Source organism: Rhinatrema bivittatum, chromosome 4 (genome assembly GCF_901001135.1).
Source record: "Rhinatrema bivittatum chromosome 4, aRhiBiv1.1, whole genome shotgun sequence".
NCBI lineage: Eukaryota > Metazoa > Chordata > Amphibia > Gymnophiona > Rhinatrematidae > Rhinatrema > Rhinatrema bivittatum.
In genome coordinates this window covers 267584201-267605085 of record NC_042618.1, presented here as the reverse complement: position 1 = coordinate 267605085, position 20885 = coordinate 267584201, and the positions used below count along the sequence as shown (strand labels likewise).

The following is a 20885-nucleotide window of genomic DNA, read 5'->3' as shown; positions in this document are numbered from 1 at the left end:
CCATCAGCTAATGTGGTCGCAGGCTTCTGTTAAACTAGAAATTGCTGTGTACCCACTAGTTTCCCTATCCTGTAATAACTGATATTAAAAACACTCAACAACCAATACAATTTTCTCCCCTGATATTATAACCAGTGTCAGCACACAATAACTTAGCAAACAAACCAATATAAATTATGTAAACAATAGAAACCAAACCAGTTTATCTTCTATGGCTCTCTTTCACCGCTCAAAGGAGAGTTCAAAGGAGCAGATTTTTGGGTGATGCCCGCAATGGGCCAAGCCCCTTATCCGGGTCTATGATGACATCAGTGGGGTGTAATGCTTAGTGCCTACAGTTCATAGCATTTTAATAGACAAACAGCAGGGCCGGAGGTACATCACTTAAGGCAATATCTGCTCTTTGGACACTTGGTAAAGTGCAGTCAAGCTGGAAGACAGGATTCACACATTCTAAATACAACCCCGGTTTTCCTTTTCATATAGACACAAACAAATAGAAACCCTTAAAAATGTGTAGCTCAGTAGCAAAAAAGGCTATCAGCAGAAATAGAAGTCATCACATTACAGGATAAAGTAAAAACTCAATGCTATTGCTGGGAGGCCTCAGAGGAATGGCATAGGGCAAGAAACCTTCTTCCTGTGGACTAAGAGTGGAATCAATGCACAGAGAGATCCGTTCACTGATGCCACCTGATTAGGTCACAGAGAACTGATAGAATGGACCCTGTGAAACTAGTGTGCATACTAACAGCCATTCCACATTTTCTTTTTGGATTTTTCTGTAAGCTGTGTGACAGATTACAATTATATATCTGCTATTTAGAGACACCTTAACCATGTATATAAAGCAAAAGGAAATGTCATAACATCACATACGTATGAATATGGTGAGTTATTTCCCTGCCCTTTTATTCCTCATGGCTCATGAAACTGTGGAAACTTTTCTAACTTAGTGTTCCTTTCAAAGTGTTTTATTAATTTATGAACAAGTTTTTTTAATTTAATCAGAACGTGTAAACATTTTACATAGGGAAGCTGTAAATTTCAATTAAAAGTAAACAGAAAAATGCAATACTAATTTATTAACATTTATAGAATATATAATATAAAATAAAGCTCACCGTGTATGGTATCATAGATTGGAAACCATCCAGAAATAACAGTAGCTGCCTCACTATAGAGTAAAGGATCAATATCAATGTACACTTTGCCAATGGCATCATTAGCACTGTAGGTATCATGGTCAAGCACAGTGATCTGCAAGGGCTCGTCTTGTAAATCTTCATCGTCCACCTAGAAACACATATTCACTCAGAATTTCAGGGCATTATAAGATCAGCAAAGTTATGAAACAAATAAAGCTGTATAGAATAAAAAGGGATGTGTGGGCCATGGGCTCTGATGCTGCAAGATATCAAAAGCTGAACAGAGATGAACCCATTCATTATATGGAAAAATCACCATATAATGAATGCTTGCAACACTTAAATGCTATAAATTATGTAAAGTGTCTTGCTTACAATGTTGAGATTACTTACCTGATAATCTCGTTTTCCTTAGTGTAGACAGATGGACTCAGAACAAATGGGTATAGTATGCTCGTGCTAGCAGTTGGAGACTGATCTGACGTCAGCATGGGGGCGTATATATCCCCACAGGAAGCGTAGCTATTCAGTAATATTCCTTGCAAAAGCTGTTATGGATGTGTGTGTACTGACGTTCAGTGAAAAGTGAAACAGGATTCCCCTGACCGATTGATAGTAGCTGGAGACCGCCAGCATTCCCAACCGGAAGGCGTTGACACCTGATAGAGAGTACGCTCTTATGGAAACAGATGACATGGCTTACCTTGAATCGGTGAAACCCATGTACACAGGCAGCTGGGCGGGATGCTGAGTCCATCTGTCTACACTAAGGAAAACGAGATTATCAGGTAAGTAATCTCAACATTTCATGTTGTGTAGCCAGATGGACTCAGAACAAATGGGATGTACAAAAGCTTTACTCCCAGCCTGGGCGGGAGGCTGCCTGAGGACCCTGTAGGACCACCCTCGCAAATGCTGTGTCCTCCCTGGCCTGGACATCCAGACGGTAGAATCTGGAGAAGGTATGGAGGGAGGACCATGTCGCCGCTTTACAGATTTCTGCAGGCGACAGCATCCTGGATTCTGCGCAAGATGCCGCTTGTGCTCTGGTAGAATGAGCCTTGACTTGTAGAGGCGGAGACTTCCCAGCCTCCACGAAAGCTGCTCTGATGACTTCTTTAATCCAGAGGGCTATGGTGGGCCGAGAGGCCGCTTCCCCTTGTCGTTTTCCGGCTGTGCAGGACGAACAGATGGTCCGTCTTTTCGTACTTCTTGTGTCATTTCCAGATATCTGGCAGCATTCTGCCGATGTCGAGATGGCGTAGCAAACGCCCCTTCTTCAGATTTCTCAAACCCGCAGTGATAGGCAAGGATATAGTTTGGTTAAGGTGAAACTGTGGAGACCCACTTTCGGTAGAAAGGAGGGAACCGTGCGAAGATGAATAGCCTCTGGAGTGATTCTCAGAAATGGGATCACGGCACGACAGTGCTTGTAGCTCTGAGACGCGGCGTGACTGAACAGACCGCCAATAAGAACACCATCTTCAAGGTAAGAGAACGAAGAGACAGGCCTGAAGGGGTCTGAAGGTGGATCCTGCGAGGAAATCCAAACAAGGTTGAGGTTCCACAAAGGCACTGGCCACTTCAGTGGCGGACGAATGTGCTTAACTCCTTTCAGGAAGCGAGACACATCTGGATGCGTGGCAATAGTCTTGCCATCCCTCCTGGGACCATAGCAAGACAGTGCAGCCACCTGGACTTTGATGGAGCTTAGGGAGAGACCCTTCTGAAGCCCATCTTGCAGGAAATCCAGAACAATAGGGATTGTGGTCGCATTGTGGATTGGTGCCATGAGTTGTCGCACCATGCTTCAAATATTCTCCAGATCCTTACGTAGGTGAGGGAAGTGGAAAACTTGCGTGCTCGGAGGAGTGTATCTATCACGGGCTCCGAGTAACCTCTTTTCTTCAGTCTAGCCCTCTCAATGGCTAGACCGTAAGAGAGAATTGAGTCGGATCCTCGTGGAGTATGGGACCTTGATGTAGAAGGTCCCGAAGAGGCGGCAGGGGAAGGGGCTCCCCTGCTAGTAGTCTTCTCATGTCCGCGTCTCTTGGCCAGCTCTGGTGCCACTAGAAGAACTAGGCCCCGGTGCTCTGAATCTTGTGGATGATGGCGGCCCAGCAGAGGCCACGGAGGAAAGGCGTATAGCAGAATCCCTGGAGGCCATGGCTGAACCAGGGCATCGATTCCGTGTGAGAACGGGTCGCGTTTGCGGCTGAAGTATCTGGGTACTTGAGCATTGGACTTGTCCACTAGTAAGTCCAAGTCCGGAATCCCCCAGTGATCCACAATCAACTGGAAGGCTGTGGGTGACAGCTGCCACTCTCCCAGATCTAGGCTTTCTCTGCTGAGGAGGAAGTTTGCCGCGGCGTTTGTCCTTCCCGGCAATGTGGACGGCTGAGATGTCCTGAAGATTCGCCCTCTGCACAAGCCATCAGCGGGGGCTATCTCGCAGAGATACTGTTGACTTCTGGTTCCCGCCCCTGATGGTTGACATATGCCAATTGGTGGCGTTGTCGGACATCACTCTGACTGCTCTGTTCTTCAGTCTGTGAGCAAATTGTAGGCATTGCCAATCGGACTGCCCGGGCCTCTTAGACGGTTGATGTTCCACGCTGACTCTTCTCTGTTCCACCGCCCTTGTGCGGTGAGTTCTTCGCAGTGTGCACGTGGGTGAGGACATTTTCGACACCCTGCTCATGTGGTTGGACTGCAACCACCACCGTAACTGGGTCTGTACTCTGGCTGGCAGAGGAAGGTGAGTGGAATAGTTCCGCAAGCGGGGGCTCCAGCGAGAGAGTAGGGAGTGTTGTAACGGTCTCATATGGGCCCATGCCCAATGTACCACTTCCAGGGTGGATGCCATGAGGCCAAGAACCTGCAGATAATCCCAAGCAATGGGCCGACTGGCTCCCATCAAGTACCGGATACGCGCCTGAAGTTTTAACCTTCTCTTGGTAGTGAGACTGACTGTATCTGCCTGGGTGTCAAACTGTACTCCCAGGTATTCCAGTGACTGGGAAGGCTGTAGGCAACTCTTGCTGAGGTTGATTACCCAGCCCAAGCTTTCCAGAAGGGCGATCACTCTGTCGGTTGTCCGATGGCTCTCCGCTCGTGATTTCGCCCTGATCAGCCAGTCGTCTAGGTAGGGATGGACAAGTATTCCTTCCCGTCTGAGTGCCGCTGCTACCACTACGACCACCTTGATGAAGGTCCGCCGGTGACGTGGCCAACCCGAAGGGCAGAGCCCAGAATTGGAAGTGGCGGCCTAGAACCTTGAAGCGTAGGTAGCGCTGATTGATCCGGATGGATCGGGATATGCAGGTAGGCTTCTGACAAGTCTAAGGCCGTGAGGAATTCTCCTGGTCTGTGCTGCGGTCTTAACGGGGTGCAGAGTTTCCATGCGAAACCTCGGGACCCTTAAGTATCGATTGACTGACTTGAGGTCCAGTACGGGCCGAAAGGTGCCCCCTTTCTTGGGTACCATGAAATAAATGGAATAGTGTCCAGAATTCACTTCCCAGGCAGGTACTGGGATGATGGCCTTCAAGGACAGGAGCCTCGCCAGGGTAGCTTCCAATGCTGCCTTCTTGTGTATGGGACATGAAGATTCCACAAACTTGTCCGGAGGGAGTATGATGAAAGTCCGATAATATCCCTCTCGGATAATGGCGAGGACCCACTGGTCTGACGTAATCTCGACCCATCTGGGGTAGAAGAGGGTTAACCTGCCCCGGCGCCTGGTAGCGACTCCTGTAGGGAGTGAAGCGCTGTGAGCTTCTGCCCCTGGAGGGCCTTGGAAAGGCGCACTGGTTCCTTCTGAACCGATCTTCCGGCAGTCGAGGTACTGGCGAGGCACCCCATGTGCTGGCCAGTCTATCAAGGTCGCTACCGAACAGGAAAGAGCCCTTAAAGGGCAATCTGGTGAGGCGTGTCTTCGAAGGAGCATCGGCCGACCATTTCCGGATCCAGAGCTGCCTCCTGGCGGCTACAGAGGATGAGATCCCCTTGGCTGTTGTCCGGACTAGGTCTGATGCAGCATCCGTCAGGAATGAGAGAGCTGACTCCATGTCTGCTGCTGGCGCATTGTTCCTGACCTGTGACAAACAGGAACGCGTCACCACTGTGCAGCAGGTTGTGATCCGCAAAGATAGAGCTGCCACCTCAAAAGTCTGTTTCAGAATGGTGTCCAATCGCTGGTCATGAGGCTCCTTGAGGGCCGCCCCCCCCTTCAACTGGAATGGTAGTTCGCTTGACCACAGCGCTAATCAAGGCGTCCACCTGAGGGCACGCCAGCAGCTCCTGGATAGCCGGTGCCAGGGGGTACATGCCTGTCAGGGCCCGACCCCCTTTGAATGAGGCCGCTGGTGCAGCCCATTCTAAATCTATCAGTTGTTGTGCCGCTTGCAAGAATGGAAAATGGCGGGCTGTAGGACGAAGACCTTCCAGCAGGGGATTCTGCGCTGAGGGTACCGAAGCACTGGGACCCGTAATATCCAGCTCCGCCAGGCATTGAGACACCAGGTCGGAGAGATCCTCTTTAGGGAAGAACAGCCTCATGGGTCTATATGGCTCAATCCCTGAGGGAAGTTCCCCTTTGTCCTGGAGTTCGGACTTGTCCGGTGAAACATCCGGGTCCGACTGATCCGGACTGTCTGGAGGCGGGAGGTCCGGCACACGATAAGGGCGTGAAGGTCCCGGAACAGGATCCGCTGGAGCCGTAACCGCAGCGGCAGCGGCAGCCGGACCAGCATAAACAGCCGGAACAGCAGGAACAGCAGGGCCTGGACGGGAAGCTATTTGCATCTGTACAAAGGCATGAATCCCCTTAAAGAGATCCACCCAGGAAATGGAGGCGGTCTCTAATCGCCGGGGTACGAGATCCCCCGGGATTCCAGGTTGATCGAGACAGCCCGCTAAATCCGGGGTAGCCCCTGGGGAACTGTCAGCGAATCGTGGCTGAGACTGGTCCTGACCCAAGGCTCCCACGGCCTCCTCACATTGGGCACATAGGGAATCTGGCTCTTCACCGTGCGTGGCTCTAAGTTGGCATGCAGAGCAGAGGACGAGGTCTTTAAAGCTGGAGGCAAGAGGTGCCCCTGCTGAAGCCGCTGAGGCGTTCTGTTCCATTGCAAAATGTGCGCTTAATAACAAGCGGCAGCAATATACGCTTAATAAAATAGGCGCTCAATACAACATGCGCTCAATAATAAGCGGCAGCAATATATGCTTTAATACAACAGGCGCTCAATAATATGCGGCAGTAATATATGCTCAATGATATCCAATATGCTCTCAGCAATAGGCGGCTAGCAATATACGCTCAATGATATGCAATATGCTCTCAGCAATAGGCGGCTAGCAATATACGCTCAATGATATGCAATGTGCTCTCAGCATTATGCGACTTAGCAATGTACGCTAAACAATATGCAATGTGCTCTCAGCAATATGCGGCTTAGCAATATACGCTCAATGATATGCAATATGCTCTCAGCAATATGCGGCTTAGTCATAGACCTGCGCCTATCATGGGCGCTCAATACCTGAGTAAGGCCAACAAAATGGCGCCCTTCCACGGCGTGCCGCACACAGGCCACGCCACCGATCCTCGTTCCTCGGAGACCAAAGAGTAAGAGATGTACGCCTTACCTGATCCTCGGCGCTTCCCGGCTGGAACCCGGGCGGTCTCCGGCTGCGGGGGGAGAGGGCAAGTACCTTCACCGCCGCGCTTTGAGGAAATGCACCTGCTGCCTCGTCCATGCCGGGACCGAGGCGCCTCGTATGCCTCACCCGAACCTCGCCCGGGGGCTACGTCCCTGCCGCGATTCGGCCACCGGACCGAGGACTTTAACCTCCAGGGGATCACGGAAATCACCCCGGGAAACTCAACTGGGGGAGAGACCTTAGGGTATCACCGCAGGAGTGCGGGGCTCGATGGTGCTGTAGAAGTTTTAGTAAAAAGAAAGTAGATTTGGAAACACGCTCAGCGAGCGTGCAGGCTCTCCAAACTGCTTTGGAGACGGAAATTACTAAGTTGCTATGCTTCCTGTGGGGGTATATATACACCCGTGCTGACATCAGATCCGTCTCCAAATGCTAGCACGAGCATACTATACCCATTTGTTATGAGTCCATCTGGCTACACGACAGGAAAGTATGATTTTGTGGATCGCTGGTGAGGGGGCAACAGGGAGTATATCTTTAACTAACATGAACAATTTTGGATATTCTCACCCAGCACAACATAGCTTACAGGTTGAAATTCTGAGATGGAATGGCACACCTTGATAATTCAGAGCGATTCGAGCCTGCATTAACTGCAATATCACATTCTCCAATAGTGCGTGTAGAATAGAGACTGGAAAACAACTGAATTAAACAGTGCATGTCTGTTTCTGTTAGTCCTGGGGGAATTCTGCGCTACTGCGGAGCGCAGAATTTGCACAGAATTCCCCCCCTGCGCAGAATTGCCAAATTCTGCACAGAAAATGGCAGAGGAGACCCTGGCATGCTGCAAATGGGGAACACCATTCACAGCAAAGATGAAGGATTCCGGGCATGCCATAAATGGAGCATGCATGGCATTCCCAGCGATCATGAATGTCCCCGTGTACCTCAGGACGCACACCACTCGTAGCACAGATGAAGGCCCCAGTAAGAGTGAGTGTGTGTAGAGAAGTGTGTGTGTGTGAGGGGGGGGGGGGAGGGATTGGGTGTGAGAGAGAGGGGAGGCTGATGTGAGAGGGGGAAGAGGGATGGAGTGTGAGAGAGAGGAGGGGAAGGGGGAGGGGGGAGAAGAGCAGGGGAGGTGAGAGAGCAGGAGAGTGTGAGAGATCGGGGGGAAAGCAGGGGTGTATGAGAGAGAGCAGGGGTGAGCGTGCAGGGAAGTACTTGAGTGTAGGTGCCAGAGAGAGGGAGCCTATATGAGGAGATTGTGAAGAAGTGTATATGTGTGTGTGAGAGATTGGGAGCTGGTGTGTATGAAAAAGAGATAGTGTGTATGTGAGGGTGCTAGCCTGTGTGAAGGGACTGTGTATGTGTGAGAGAGCCTGTGTGAAGGGTTGTGAGAGAGAGACAGACATAGGTAGCCTGTTTGAAGGTGTATGCATGAGAGAGAAAGGAAGCTTGTGTGGGTGTGTATGCAAGAGAGAGGGACCCTGTAGGAGAGGATGTGTGTGTGCGAGAGAGAGGGAATTTGTATGAGGGGATGTTTGTGAGTGAGAGAGAGTGAGGGAGCCTGTATGAGGGTGTATGTATGTGCACTAGAGAGAGGGAGCATGTATGTGAGAAAGAGGGACAGAAGGAGCCTGTATGAGGGGCCATACTGAGAATGGGGTCAAACTCTGGGAGTGGCAATAAAGTGGAATGGGTTGAGCCTAGAGGTGGAGGGGAGAAATACTGGCAGGTGGAGGAGCTGGGGCCTGAGAAGGCAACATGGCCAGGGGAGGAGGGAGAGAGAGTGGAAGGGACAGTCTTACAGTGAATTTCTAGGGAAATTCTGCTCAAAATATTTAAAATTCTATATTTTATTTATTTATTTAAGTTCTTTTAATATACCGATGCTCAAGACGCGGTCTTATCGTACCGGTTTACAATGAAACTAGGGGGAAAACCAATTAACAATAAGTTGAAGGTAAAAAAGTTACATCGAACAGGGGGCAAAACATGGACTTTTGAAGAAAGGAAAGATTTCAAACTAATACAACTGGAGATTACCAAAATGGTAACGAAATAGATGAAAATTAACATAAGGTTGCTGAATTCGGCTGGAGAGTTGTCTCAGGTAGATGTTAGCATAACATTTCCAGAGGAAGGAAGAGCCGGGGAGGTAATGTTGGGGGGGGGGGGGGGGGGGGGCGGGGTTGGTAGGAGGGGGTGGGTGAAAGTTAATATAAGTTGAAAGGGCTTCATCAGCTGTATGCTTGGGCGAACAGCCAGGTTTTCAGTTTCTTTCTGAAGGATAGATGGCATTGTTCCTGGCAAATATCAGGGGGAAGAGAATTCCAATGGAGTGGACCTGCAGTCGAAAGTGCTCATTTATGAATGGAGCTGTGGATCAAGGATTTGCTTGGGGGAGCCTGGAGAGCGCCTTTGTATGCTGATCTGATCGGCCTTGTGAAGGCATGAAGTTCCCGCGGGATGGAGAGTTGGAGTGAGGATTGTTGGTAGACCGATTTGTGGATAATAGTAAGTGTCTTGAAGAGTATTCTATATTGGATAGGAAGCCAGTGTAGGATTTTTAGGACTGGAGTGATGTGGTCCTTATATCTTTAAGTAATAACTTTTTTTCTATATTAATTTAAAATGTAGTTACTTAAAGACTGTCATGTAAATTGTTTATTTTGATCAATATAAATTGTGAAGAATTTTGCAGAATTTTAAGTTTTTGTGTGCTGAATACCCCCAAGAGTATTGTGTTCACAAAAATGCTGTTCATTAGGAAATGTGCCTTAAAAATGAGAAAAAATGCTATTAAAAATGTCCCCCCTTGAAGCTGGAAATTACATGTTTCAAAACATGAACAGTGTTGGGGAAATATTTTGAAAGATAAGTTGGGGATGTTTTAGAAGATAAGACTTTTCAATATGCAAATATAAAAAACCATTATTTAAAAAACAGTTGCACTATAGACATTTACAGTGTTTAAGTGAATTTTTATAATAAATTCTTTGTTAGCAAGGAAATTTGAATGCAGTGTATATTTAAAAATATCCCTTATAGATTTCGGGTGGTCCATATTGAAAAGCAATTGAGACAGATAACCAAATAATTATCCATCTAAGGGCCTTATTTTCTAAACGGATCGCACGCGAAACGTCCCTTATCGCGTGTGATACCAAAATGGGGGTGGAGTCCGCCCCGGAAGAGGAGGAGTCGGGGCGTCACTGGGGCCGACTCCGCGAAGACGCCGCGGACGACGAAAAGGTAAGGCCCTTTTCACGGCCGAGTTTGCGCCCAATAGCTACACCTTATATGGTGGCGCTATTGGGTGTGAAACCGGCAGCGATCGCACCGCAACAGTGCGATCGCTGCCAGCTAGCGCAGGCCCGCCCCCCGTTTCAGCTCCCCACCCCTCATTTCCTAAAGTATCGCAGGCCTGCAATACTTTAGAAAATGAGGCCCTAAATGGCTTACATGCCTATATTTAGCCCTTATTCGGCTAAATTCTAGCCGGGTAGCTATTTACTCAATTAGAATTTATCCAAATAAATTGGGGGAATTCCTGGGATGGGAAGTAAGCGTTTTGTGGAGGAGAGGATTAACCGGTTAAGTTATCTCTGGTCACGTCGAAGGGCAGTCCTAAAGTTAGCTGGATATACTTATCCAGATAAATTTAAGACAGCCAGATAGGTTTATCCAGCTAACAAACCAAGCCGCTCAGTAACCGATGTGAACCTCTGTATCTTTACTAGTGGTAAACCACCATATAATCAACAGGTACTGGAAGTGTGGAAAAAAATGGAAGTATGGAACTGTTCTCTAGTTTCCTTTTGGATTAAACCACTATATAAATCATTTGAGGCTATGGAAGTGATGCAGGTAGCTCAGCAAGGGACACTTTCTTATGACTATACAAAAATGACCCAGAATGATATTAGGAACAGTTTGCTTATTTATTTATTTATTTTTAATTTTTATATACCAAAGTTCTTGTAGGGACTACAAATCACTCCGGTTTACATAAAACGAAGAACTGCTCAACAGAGAGCGGAGCTTTACATGGAACCGTAGAACATATGGAACAGTATAACTGGTTGACAATTTAACATAATACTAAATAAAGTAATAATAGTAATAAAAAAAGTAATAAAGTAATAAAAGTAATAAAATAAAGTAATAAAAGTAATAAAGTAATAAAAGTAATAATAGCTTACAAAGGTACTTAAGATTTTAAATTTAAGTCCTATCTGATAATATTAAATATCATATAGACTTTGTGATAGACAAATGGATGTTAAACCTGACAAAAATACCAAAACTGGTTGCACAACCTAACCTGCACATAAATTATTCCTTTAAAACTCTGATTACTTTAATTATTCACTTGACAAACCATTATTTGATTATAATTCTTTTTTTTGTATTTGTGTCTGATAAAACTTACAAATGTTTTGTTAAAAATCTGATTACATACCAATAAATGTGCACTTCCTCAGTTACAGCACATATAATTTACTAATAATGTCATTTTATAAATAGTTACTACTATTACCATTTCTATAGAGCTACTCGAGGGATGCAGTATTCTACAAACAAAATATGAGAAAGTCTCTGCTCAATAGAGCTTACAATCTAATCAAGACAAACATACTAGTCAACAGATAAAATTAGTTAATGAGGCTGAAGGTAAACCAACAGGCTTAAGATTTTAACAAAGTGAGAGAGGACGCATGACTCACCTGCTCAGGAATTCTATTCCAAGCACATGGTGCAGCCAAGTGGAAAGTACAATTTAGGAACTGACAGTAGAGAAGAAGGGCATAGATAGGAGTGATTTGTCTAATGACAGGAGTTCATGAGGACCGGTATAGAGAGAGATAATAGAGGCACTCGGAGATTTACTTCTGAGGAGCAGTAAGTAACTGAACAAAAAAAAAGTAAATAGCTAGGAAGAGGATGGAGGAGGGGAAAGGGTAGGAAGGTTAGATAGGGGTATAGGGAAGTTCCCTTCCAGTCTGCTCCTTAATTGGAGCAGACTGGAGAAGCCCTACTCCCATCGCCACGCAGGGCCTTTTAAAATCCCCCCCGCACACGGAGGAGGCCATCTACTCACACATGCGCAGGCTAATGTTAAAATCCGCCATGCATGTGCATGCGGAAATCATATTTTATCACACACGTGCACTGACATGCGCGTGTTATAAAACAGTCGCGTCCATGTGCGCACAGTGGGAACCGAGGGCCCAGGTCTTAAAATCGACCCCTAAGTAGGTAATTTTCCAAGAGTTCCATGTGTAAAAGTTATCATATACACTGGTAACTATCCTGCACTTGCTGTTTTACAAACAAAATAGCATATTTTGCATTTTGTAAAAGAAGAAGCAGAGTAGGGGAAATCCACTTTGGAGACAACAGATATACATGTTAGTTGCTATTTTACAAGAGAGACTTACACACTTACATATGACAACTTATTCATGTAATTTTACACCTGATAATTATCTTGGGTAAATTATGTGGAGGAAATACTACTTACTGATAATTTTGTTTTCCTTAATGTAGACAGATGGACTCAGGACCAGTGGGTTATGCACCTCTACCAGATGGAGATGGAGCAAACTGAAGTCACAATATATATATACTCCTGCAGTGACATCAGCCTGCCAGTATTCTTTTCAAAAGCAACTATGGACAGACTAGCAAAAAACAGGATTAAAAACAGACAACCATTCCTAACATGTAACCACACAGGAAGACCATAACATAATAATTCGGCAGCCAAGGGCGGGAAGCTGAGTCCATCAGTCTACATTAAGGAAAATGAAATAATCAGGTAAGTAGTAATTTCTCCTTTTCTAGTATGTAGACGGATGGACTCGGGATCAGTCGGATAAACCCAAGCTACTCCCAAATAGGGTGGGAGGCTGCCTGCGATCCACTCAACACAGCACGTGCAAAGACTGCATCCTCCCGGGCCTGCACATCCAGACAATAATACCTTGAAAAGGTGTGTAAGGAGGACTACATCGCAGCTCAGCAAATGTCGAAGGGAGAAAATCTAAGCTCCGCCCATGACACTGCCTGAGTCCTAATAGAATGAGCCCTAACCTGAGCAGGCAACAGCTTTTTCAGCAGCTACATATACATCTGTGACCACCTCCTTAATCCAGCAAGCTATTGTAGCCTGTGAAGCTGGTTCGCCCTGTTTTTCTCTACCATGAAGGATAAACAGGCAATCAGTCAATCGGAAAGGTTTAGCTCTGGATACCTCACAATATGTCTCTTGAAATCCAAGGAACGTAACAAGCAATATTCCTCCGCATCTCTTTACTTATTCAAGGATGGCAAGGAAATGGATTAATTCAAGTGAAAATCTGAACCTACCTTAGACAAAAACAAAGGAACAGTATATAGCTATATCGCTCTTGAAGTCAACCGAAGTAATAGCTCCAGCAAGACAAGGCCTGCAGCTCAGAAATTTGACACGCAAAACATATCGCCAAAAGAAAAACCATTTTCAAGATCAGTAACCACAATGAAAGGCCCTGCAGTAGCCAAAATGAAGGACCCGCCAAGAAATCCAACACTAGATTAAGACTCCACAATGGAACCAGTAACCACATTGGAGGACGAAGATGTTTCACTTCCCTCAAGAAGCGGGCCACATCAGGATGAGATAAGGATTCACCTGGTCCCTGAAACAGGCAAGAGCCGCAACCTGTACCTTAAAGGAATTCAGGGCCAATCCTTTATTCAAACCATCCTGCAGGAATTCCAAAATGAGCGGGATCCTAAGTGAATGAAGAAGCACACCTCAATCTTCACACCAAGCCTCAAACATAACGCCAAACCCAGACATAGGCTAAGGAAGTGGAGAACATTTATGCTCCAAGCAAGGTGGCAATCATTGCAGCAGAAAATCCATGCTTCAACAAGCAAGCCCTCTCAAAGGCCATACCATAAGACAAAACAGAGTCAGATCTTCGTGAAGGTCAGGCCCCTGCTGCAACAGATTCCTGTGCGGCAGAAAATGGAGGGGAGAGTCTACCAGGAGTCTTCGCAGTTCTGCATATCATGGTCTTCTGGGCCAATCTGGTGCCACCAAGAGCATCAGTCCCCAGTGGGCCTTCGACCCTCCAAACTATTCTGCCCAACATGGGCCACAGGGGAAAGGCATACAGCATCTTATCTTTCAGTCAGGCCTGCACGGGTGCTTCCATACCCAGGGACTTCGGATGTCTCCTGCGACTGAAGAATCAAACTTTCACACTGCGAAAAATTGCCAGCAGGTCTAGAAAGCAAAGGCCCCAGCAATCCGCTATCAGCTGAAATGCCTCATCTGACAATACCCATTCTCTGGGGTCCAGACTCTCTCTGCTGAAAAAGTCTGCTCTTACATTGTCTTTTCCAGCAATGTGCGATGCCAAAATGTCCTAAAGATGCATTTCCACCCATTCCATAAGTTAGCTTATTTCTTGCGACACTTGCTGGCTCTTGGTTCCTCCCTGCCGATTGATGTAAGCCACCATCGTTGCATTGTCTGACATTGTCCAGACCACTCGACCCTGTAGCCTGTTGCTGAACTGCAAGCACGCCAACTGGACTGCCCGGGCTTCCAGGCAATTGATGTTCCCGAGAGACTCCTCTGTATTCCAGCAGCCTTGGCCAATTTTTTCTGACAATGAGCTCCCAAACCTTGGAGGCTCGCATCTGTCGTGAGCACCAACCAGTCCATCAACATCAGGAAGACTCCCTTTCTCAGGTGATCCACTTGCAACCATCACTGGAGGTGAGAGCAAACTTCCATTGGCAGGAGAAGCCGAATTGAATAGTCCTGAGACTGCGGGTTCCAACGAAACAACAGGGAGCGCCGAAGTGGTCGCATATGCGCCCTTGCTCACGGCACCATTTCCAGGGTTGCCACCAAACCAAACACCTGTAGATAGGACCATAAAGTCGGGCGAATAGTGTTCACCAAGAAATGCACTTGGGACATCAACTTCTGAATAAGAGATTCTGGCAGAAAAACTTTGCTCTGCTTCATGTCGAACCGCACACCCAGACACTCCAACGACTGAGATGGCTGAAGACTGCTCTTGGCCAGGTTTACCATCCAGCCAGAGTCCTGCAACAGGGATATTACCTTGTGGGTCACCAAATGGCTCTTTTCAAGAGACCTGGCTCGAATCAACTAGTCATCTAAATACTGATGTACTAGGATCTCATCCTCTCTCATCTCTGCCTTGGAAAAGGTTCTGGGAGCAGTGGCTAGACTAAAAGGCAGCACCCAAAAAACTGATAATGGCACCCCAACATTGTGAAGTGCAGAAAAATCTGGTGTTCCATTCGGATAGTAATATGGAGGTACGCCTCAGTCAAATCCAAGGAAGTCAGGAATATCCCCGGCTGTCAGCCTGAGCGCAATGTTTCCAATGCAAAATGAGTCACCCACAAATGATGGTTGTCCCCTTGGAGATCCAGGATGGGACGAAAGGAGCCCTACTTCTTGGGCACCATGAAATAAATAGAATATCACCCCATATTTTCTTGACATGTGTGTACTGCAACCACAGCCCTCAGACTAAGGAGTCTTGACAATGTAGACTCCACAGTCTGCTTCTTCTGCGGGGAGTGGCAGGAAGACACCATGAACATGTCCCAAGGAACACTGCATAATTCCAGCATAAATCCTTCTAGTTTCATTTCCAGGACCCTCTGGTCTGATGCAATCTCGACCCAGCTCTGATAAAAGAGAGAAAGGCTTTCCCCTATTCTCCTGTTCCTGGGGGTGGGTCAGCAACCTTCATTGGGAGGCTTGGGAGGTTCCACTACCCGAGACCCTGCCCAGCTTCTGCTGTCTGGGACAAAAGGACTGAGACCTGCCAAAAGGCAGAGTCCTCTGAAAAGTGGTTCTTCTGTACGACAAAAAAGCTTAAAACCTCTTAGACGACCCCTCATACTAAAGGGGCGCTGAAACTGCTTATCTTCCAGCAGCCGAGGAAGCAGAGATTTGCCCTACTTATGGGCCAGCTTCTCCAACTCGCTTCCAAATAAGAGCGAGCCTTTAAAGGGCAATTTCGTAAGATTAGCCTTGGAGGTCACATCGGCCGACCAATTCCTCAGCCATAACTGGCATTGGGCCGCTATTACCAAAGCCACTCCTCTAGCCAAGGTGAGGCCCAAATCGCAGTCCACATCAACTAAAAAGGCGACGGCAGGTTGGATAACTGTCCTGGAATTCCCTGCAGAGTCATCAACATCCTGAGAGAGAAGCAAACAAGAAGGAACAACAGGAAGCTATCTGCAATGTCATTGCCACTGCTTCAAATGCTTGTTTAAGGATGGCCTCAATTCTCCTATCATGCACATCCTTCAAGGCCGCTCCTTCCTCCACAGGGATAGTCTTCCTTTAGAGATGGCAAAGACAAGCACATCCACTTTCGGAATACGCATGGAATATAGGCTTTCCACGGTCCATCCCGCTTTAAAATTTGTCTTTATGAAAGAACCGCAACATAGTCCTATACGGTTCCAATCCTGGGGGGATTTCCCCATCCTCCAGTCAGGATCTGTTTCATCATCAGTGCCCTCCAGATTCCTGTCAGGAAAACCTGCAGCTCGAGGTGTACTTCAGCGCTTAAACATAGTACCGGAGGAAGGAGAGGCCACGATCTGAGGACCTAGTCTGACAGGTTTGGACAGGACTGAAAACTGTGCCTGAAAGAAGGATTGTAATCCCTGAAATAATTCTACTCAAGAAAAAGTAGAAGGATCCATACCAAAGCCAGAAGGCACTTGTGTGGCGCCCACTAAGCTGCCATCCCCTGCTGAGGGATCAGTCAAGGGAGTTCCAATATCAGGCATTGCTCCTGACACATCTTTACCCATTAGGCTGAGAAGAACCAGACTTAGTAAAATCAGAGGAATGTAATTCTCCCTGAGTCTCTAAACAGCGCTAGCACAAGTTAGAGGGCATGCCAGGCCTGTATGAGGGGCAGCGCACAGGGCAAGGCACTTAAAGTTTCTTAGCTATAGGCACCATATATATATTTTTTTTTTTGTGCGTTTAAAATTTTAGGCATCCAAATTTTAGGCATTCAGGGGTTAGGCGTTCAAAGGTTGAGCACCACAATGCTAGGCGACCCAACTTAAGCGCACACAAACACAGCCAATTAGTGCGCCCAGAAGAAGCGTGCATCCAAATTGGATGTCGCTACTACCTGAATGCCCAACTTAAGCATCCAAAAACCTGGATGCATAACTTGGATGCACAGTGCCAGAAACATCGCTGAACTGACGTCCAAAAGAGGGCAGCCGAACGCACATGCAAAAGCATGCAAAAACGCTGTTGCAGCCTATCATGAAGCGTGCAGCGGAAAAGTCTCAGACCGGAGCCTAGCCAAAAGAGGCTGCTCAACCCACGAGGCTGCCCCCATCCACGAACCTCCCTCAGGTCAGAACGAAAGTTGGAACAGCGCACCAAGCTTGGAGAAAGAAGAAGGGGAATCCCTGAAAACAACCCACCTTCACTGTCTCTGTAAGGTGTTTTTCTTTTTTGTTGTAAACATAAGCTCAGCCCTTCCCAGCTGAGTCTGAGATGGTCTCCGCTGCGGGGGGAGAGGGCATATGCCATCACCACCAAACTCGGCTTCCTGCACCCTGCTGCCTTTAAGTTGCACAATCAGCTAAATGCACTCCAGCTGAAAAACCAGCTACCGGACCAAGTCATACATCTGAGGGACCACGGAAATCACCTCAGGAATTCTCAACTGGGGGAAAGACCATCTGGTATCACCACAAGAGTGTGTGGCAATCAATTTTCCTTTCAAAATTCTCCTTCTAAAAGTTGAAGGAATCCCCAGAAGGGAGATGCATATCCACCATCTGCTGGAGACAGAATACTGGCAGGCTGATGTCACTGCAGGAGTATATATACTGTGCCGTCAGTTTGCTCAATCGCCATCTGCTGGTAGAAGTGCATAACCCACTGGTCCTGAGTCCATCTGTCTACATTAAGAAAAACAAAATAGTCAGGGAAGTAGTAATTTCTCCATTTAACTTTAGCAGGTGTAAAATCACACATATCTGGTATTCATGGGTTATATAATACTATTGTAGATCTCTGCATGATGATATATGCACATATATGCAGCCATGCAAATTTGTTTGAAAGTTACCCTTAATGTTTTTAAATGAAGAATAGTATCAATAAGGTCATATAAAAGTAAAATATATATATATGCAGTTCATGAAAGAAAAATGTAATTCATAAAGAATTTAGCTTGGAAAAAAAGTATGCAGACAGTTTTTATGTCAGGGCTTCCCAAACTGAGGATCAGGACTACTAACAGGGTCACAAAACCTTCAGCTGGAGTTCCAAGTTCCTCAAACATAAGTACTCTTCAAGCACCAGCAGCATTAGTGTGGACATCAGTGTGGGACCTAAGAGCAAGCACATGCTCGCAGGACCTGCAGTGGTCCTTCCCTTATAAGAGTTTCTGTGGTAAAAGGATGTCTTGAATGAGGGATCAGTGCTGACTTTCAATACTAATATTGCTGCCACTTGCAGATCACTACTAGGCTTGGGACCCAGCCATGAATGGAGGGGGATGGCACTGTGTGCATGAGCCAGTGGAGAATAGCTCCTCTCTTCTCATCCACCAGTGAATCTACCCAGGACAGAAATGTTGTTGCTGTCAACAGCCTACCTTCTCTTCCCACCACTGGTCATCCACCTTTGGCTTGGGGCCCAAATGTTGCTACTGACTCTGGCCAGGGGAATTTATGTGAGAGGGGCTGTTTGAAGGAAGAGATCAGATGCAGGAGAGGTTTGAGAGTCTGATCATATGGAGAGGGATTGGCTGTGGATGGTGAAAGATGGGAAATGACAGAAGATTGACTGGGGGATGTAAAAGAGGAGCTAGGGGGAGGGGAAGAAGTGAGAGAGAGGGTAGAGAGAGGACAGAGAATCAGTTGAGCATTATAAAAAAAGTGCTTGGGGGTGAGAGGATCAGCTGTGGGGATGAAAAAAAAGCTGGAAGGGGTGAAAGAGAGGGGATGAACTGGAGAGGTGAGAGCAGCTAGGACATAGAAGGGGGTGTGCCGAGGGTGTAAATGGAGTGATTTTTGGAGGGGAACCATACCACCTTTAATTTGCTTTGGTTGTCCTTTGGATTCATGTGAATTTTCAAGTTATAAAACGGGGTCATACTGACTACAAATTTGTGAAGCCCTCTTTATTTTGATCCTTTTTACCTCCACTTAAGAAAACTGAAGAGGACCACAACATTTAGGATGAGGACCAGCCTAATGGTGAGAGCAGCGGGATGAAACCCAGAGAAATCAGCATTCAAATTCTGCTTCTTCCACTGACACTCCTTGTGACCTTGTGCATAAGAACATAAGAACATAAGAAAATGCCATACTGGGTCAGACCAAGGGTCCATCAAGCCCAGCATCCTGTTTCCAACAGTGGCCAATCCAGGCCATAAGCACCTGGCAAGTACCCAAAAACTAAGTCTATTCCATGTTACCATTCCTAATGGCAGTGGCTATTCTCTAAGTGAACAATAGCAGGTAATGGACTTCTCCTCCAAGAACTTATCCAATCCTTTTTTAAACACAGCTAGACTAACTGCACTAACCACATCCTCTGGCAACAAATTCCAGAGTTTAATTGTGCGTTGAGTAAAAAAGAACTTTCTCCGATTAGTTTTAAATGTGCCCCATGCTAACTTCATGGAGTGCCCCCTAGTCTTTCTACTATCCGAAAGAGTAAATAACCGATTCACATCTACCTGTGGTAGACCTCTCATGATTTTAAACACCTCTATCATATCCCCCCTCAGTCGTCTCTTCTCCAAGCTGAAAAGTCCTAACCTCTTTAGTCTTTCCTCATAGGGGAGTTGTTCCATTCCCCTTATCATTTTGGTAGCCCTTCTCTGTACCTTCTCCATCGCAATTATATCTTTTTTGAGATGCGGCAACCAGAATTGTACACAGTATTCAAGGTGCGGTCTCACCATGGAGCGATACAGAGACATTATGACATTTTCCGTTTTATTCACCATTCCCTTTCTAATAATTCCCAACATTCTGTTTGCTTTTTTGACTGCCGCAGCACACTGTACCGACAATTTCAATATGTTATCCACTATGACACCTAGATCTCTTTCTTGGGTTGTAGCACCTAATATGGAACCCAACATTGTGTAATTATAGCATGGGTTATTTTTCCCTATGTGCATCACCTTGCACTTATCCACATTAAATTTCATCTGCCATTTGGATGCCCAATTTTCCAGTCTCACAAGGTCGTCCTGCAATTTATCACAATCTGCTTGTGATTTAACTACTCTGAACAATTTTGTGTCATCTGCAAATTTGATTATCTTACTCATCGTATTTCTTTCCAGATCATTTATAAATATATTGAAAAGTAAGGGTCCCAATACAGATCCCTGAGGCACTCCACTGTCCACTCCCTTCCACTGAGAAAATTGCCCATTTAATCCTACTCTGTTTCCTGTCTTTTAGCCAGTTTGCAATCCACGAAAGGACATCGCCACCTATCCCATGACTTTTTACTTTTCCTAGAAGCCTCTCATGAGGAACTTTGTCAAACGCCTTCTGAAAATCCAAGTATACTATATCTACCGGTTCACCTTTATCCACATGTTTATTAACGCCTTCAAAAAAGTGAAGATTTATGAGGCAAGACTTGCCCTGGGTAAAGCCATGCCGACTCTGTTCCATTAAACCATGTCTTTCTATATGTTCTGTGATTTTGATGTTTAGAACACTTTCCACTATTTTTCCTGGCACAGAAGTCAGGCTAACCGGTCTGCAAGTCAGTTTATCTCCCATTGCCTCAGATACACACAGACTAAGACGCTTTGAGGCAAGAACTTATCGTGCTTGAATTCGTATCACCATTGTACAGCACTGCATTTGTTTAGCAGCGCTACAAAAATGCTAAGTATTAAGTAAATATATGAGAGCATCTCTTCTCTCAATGTTGCTTGAAACCATTTTTTTCATCTATCATCAACACCATGTCTGCAATTGGATTTA

The 20885-nt window shown here is 46.3% G+C and overlaps 1 protein-coding gene across 1 annotated transcript in view; it reads right to left on the bottom strand.

The window, feature by feature from the left end:
- C2CD5 (C2 calcium dependent domain containing 5) overlaps positions 1-20885 on the bottom strand; it is a 1535590-nt gene that overhangs the window by 1318700 nt on the left and 196005 nt on the right. Inside the window, 1 exon segment of the mRNA XM_029600113.1 lies at positions 1125-1296. Coding sequence (XP_029455973.1) covers positions 1125-1296 — 172 coding nt within the window.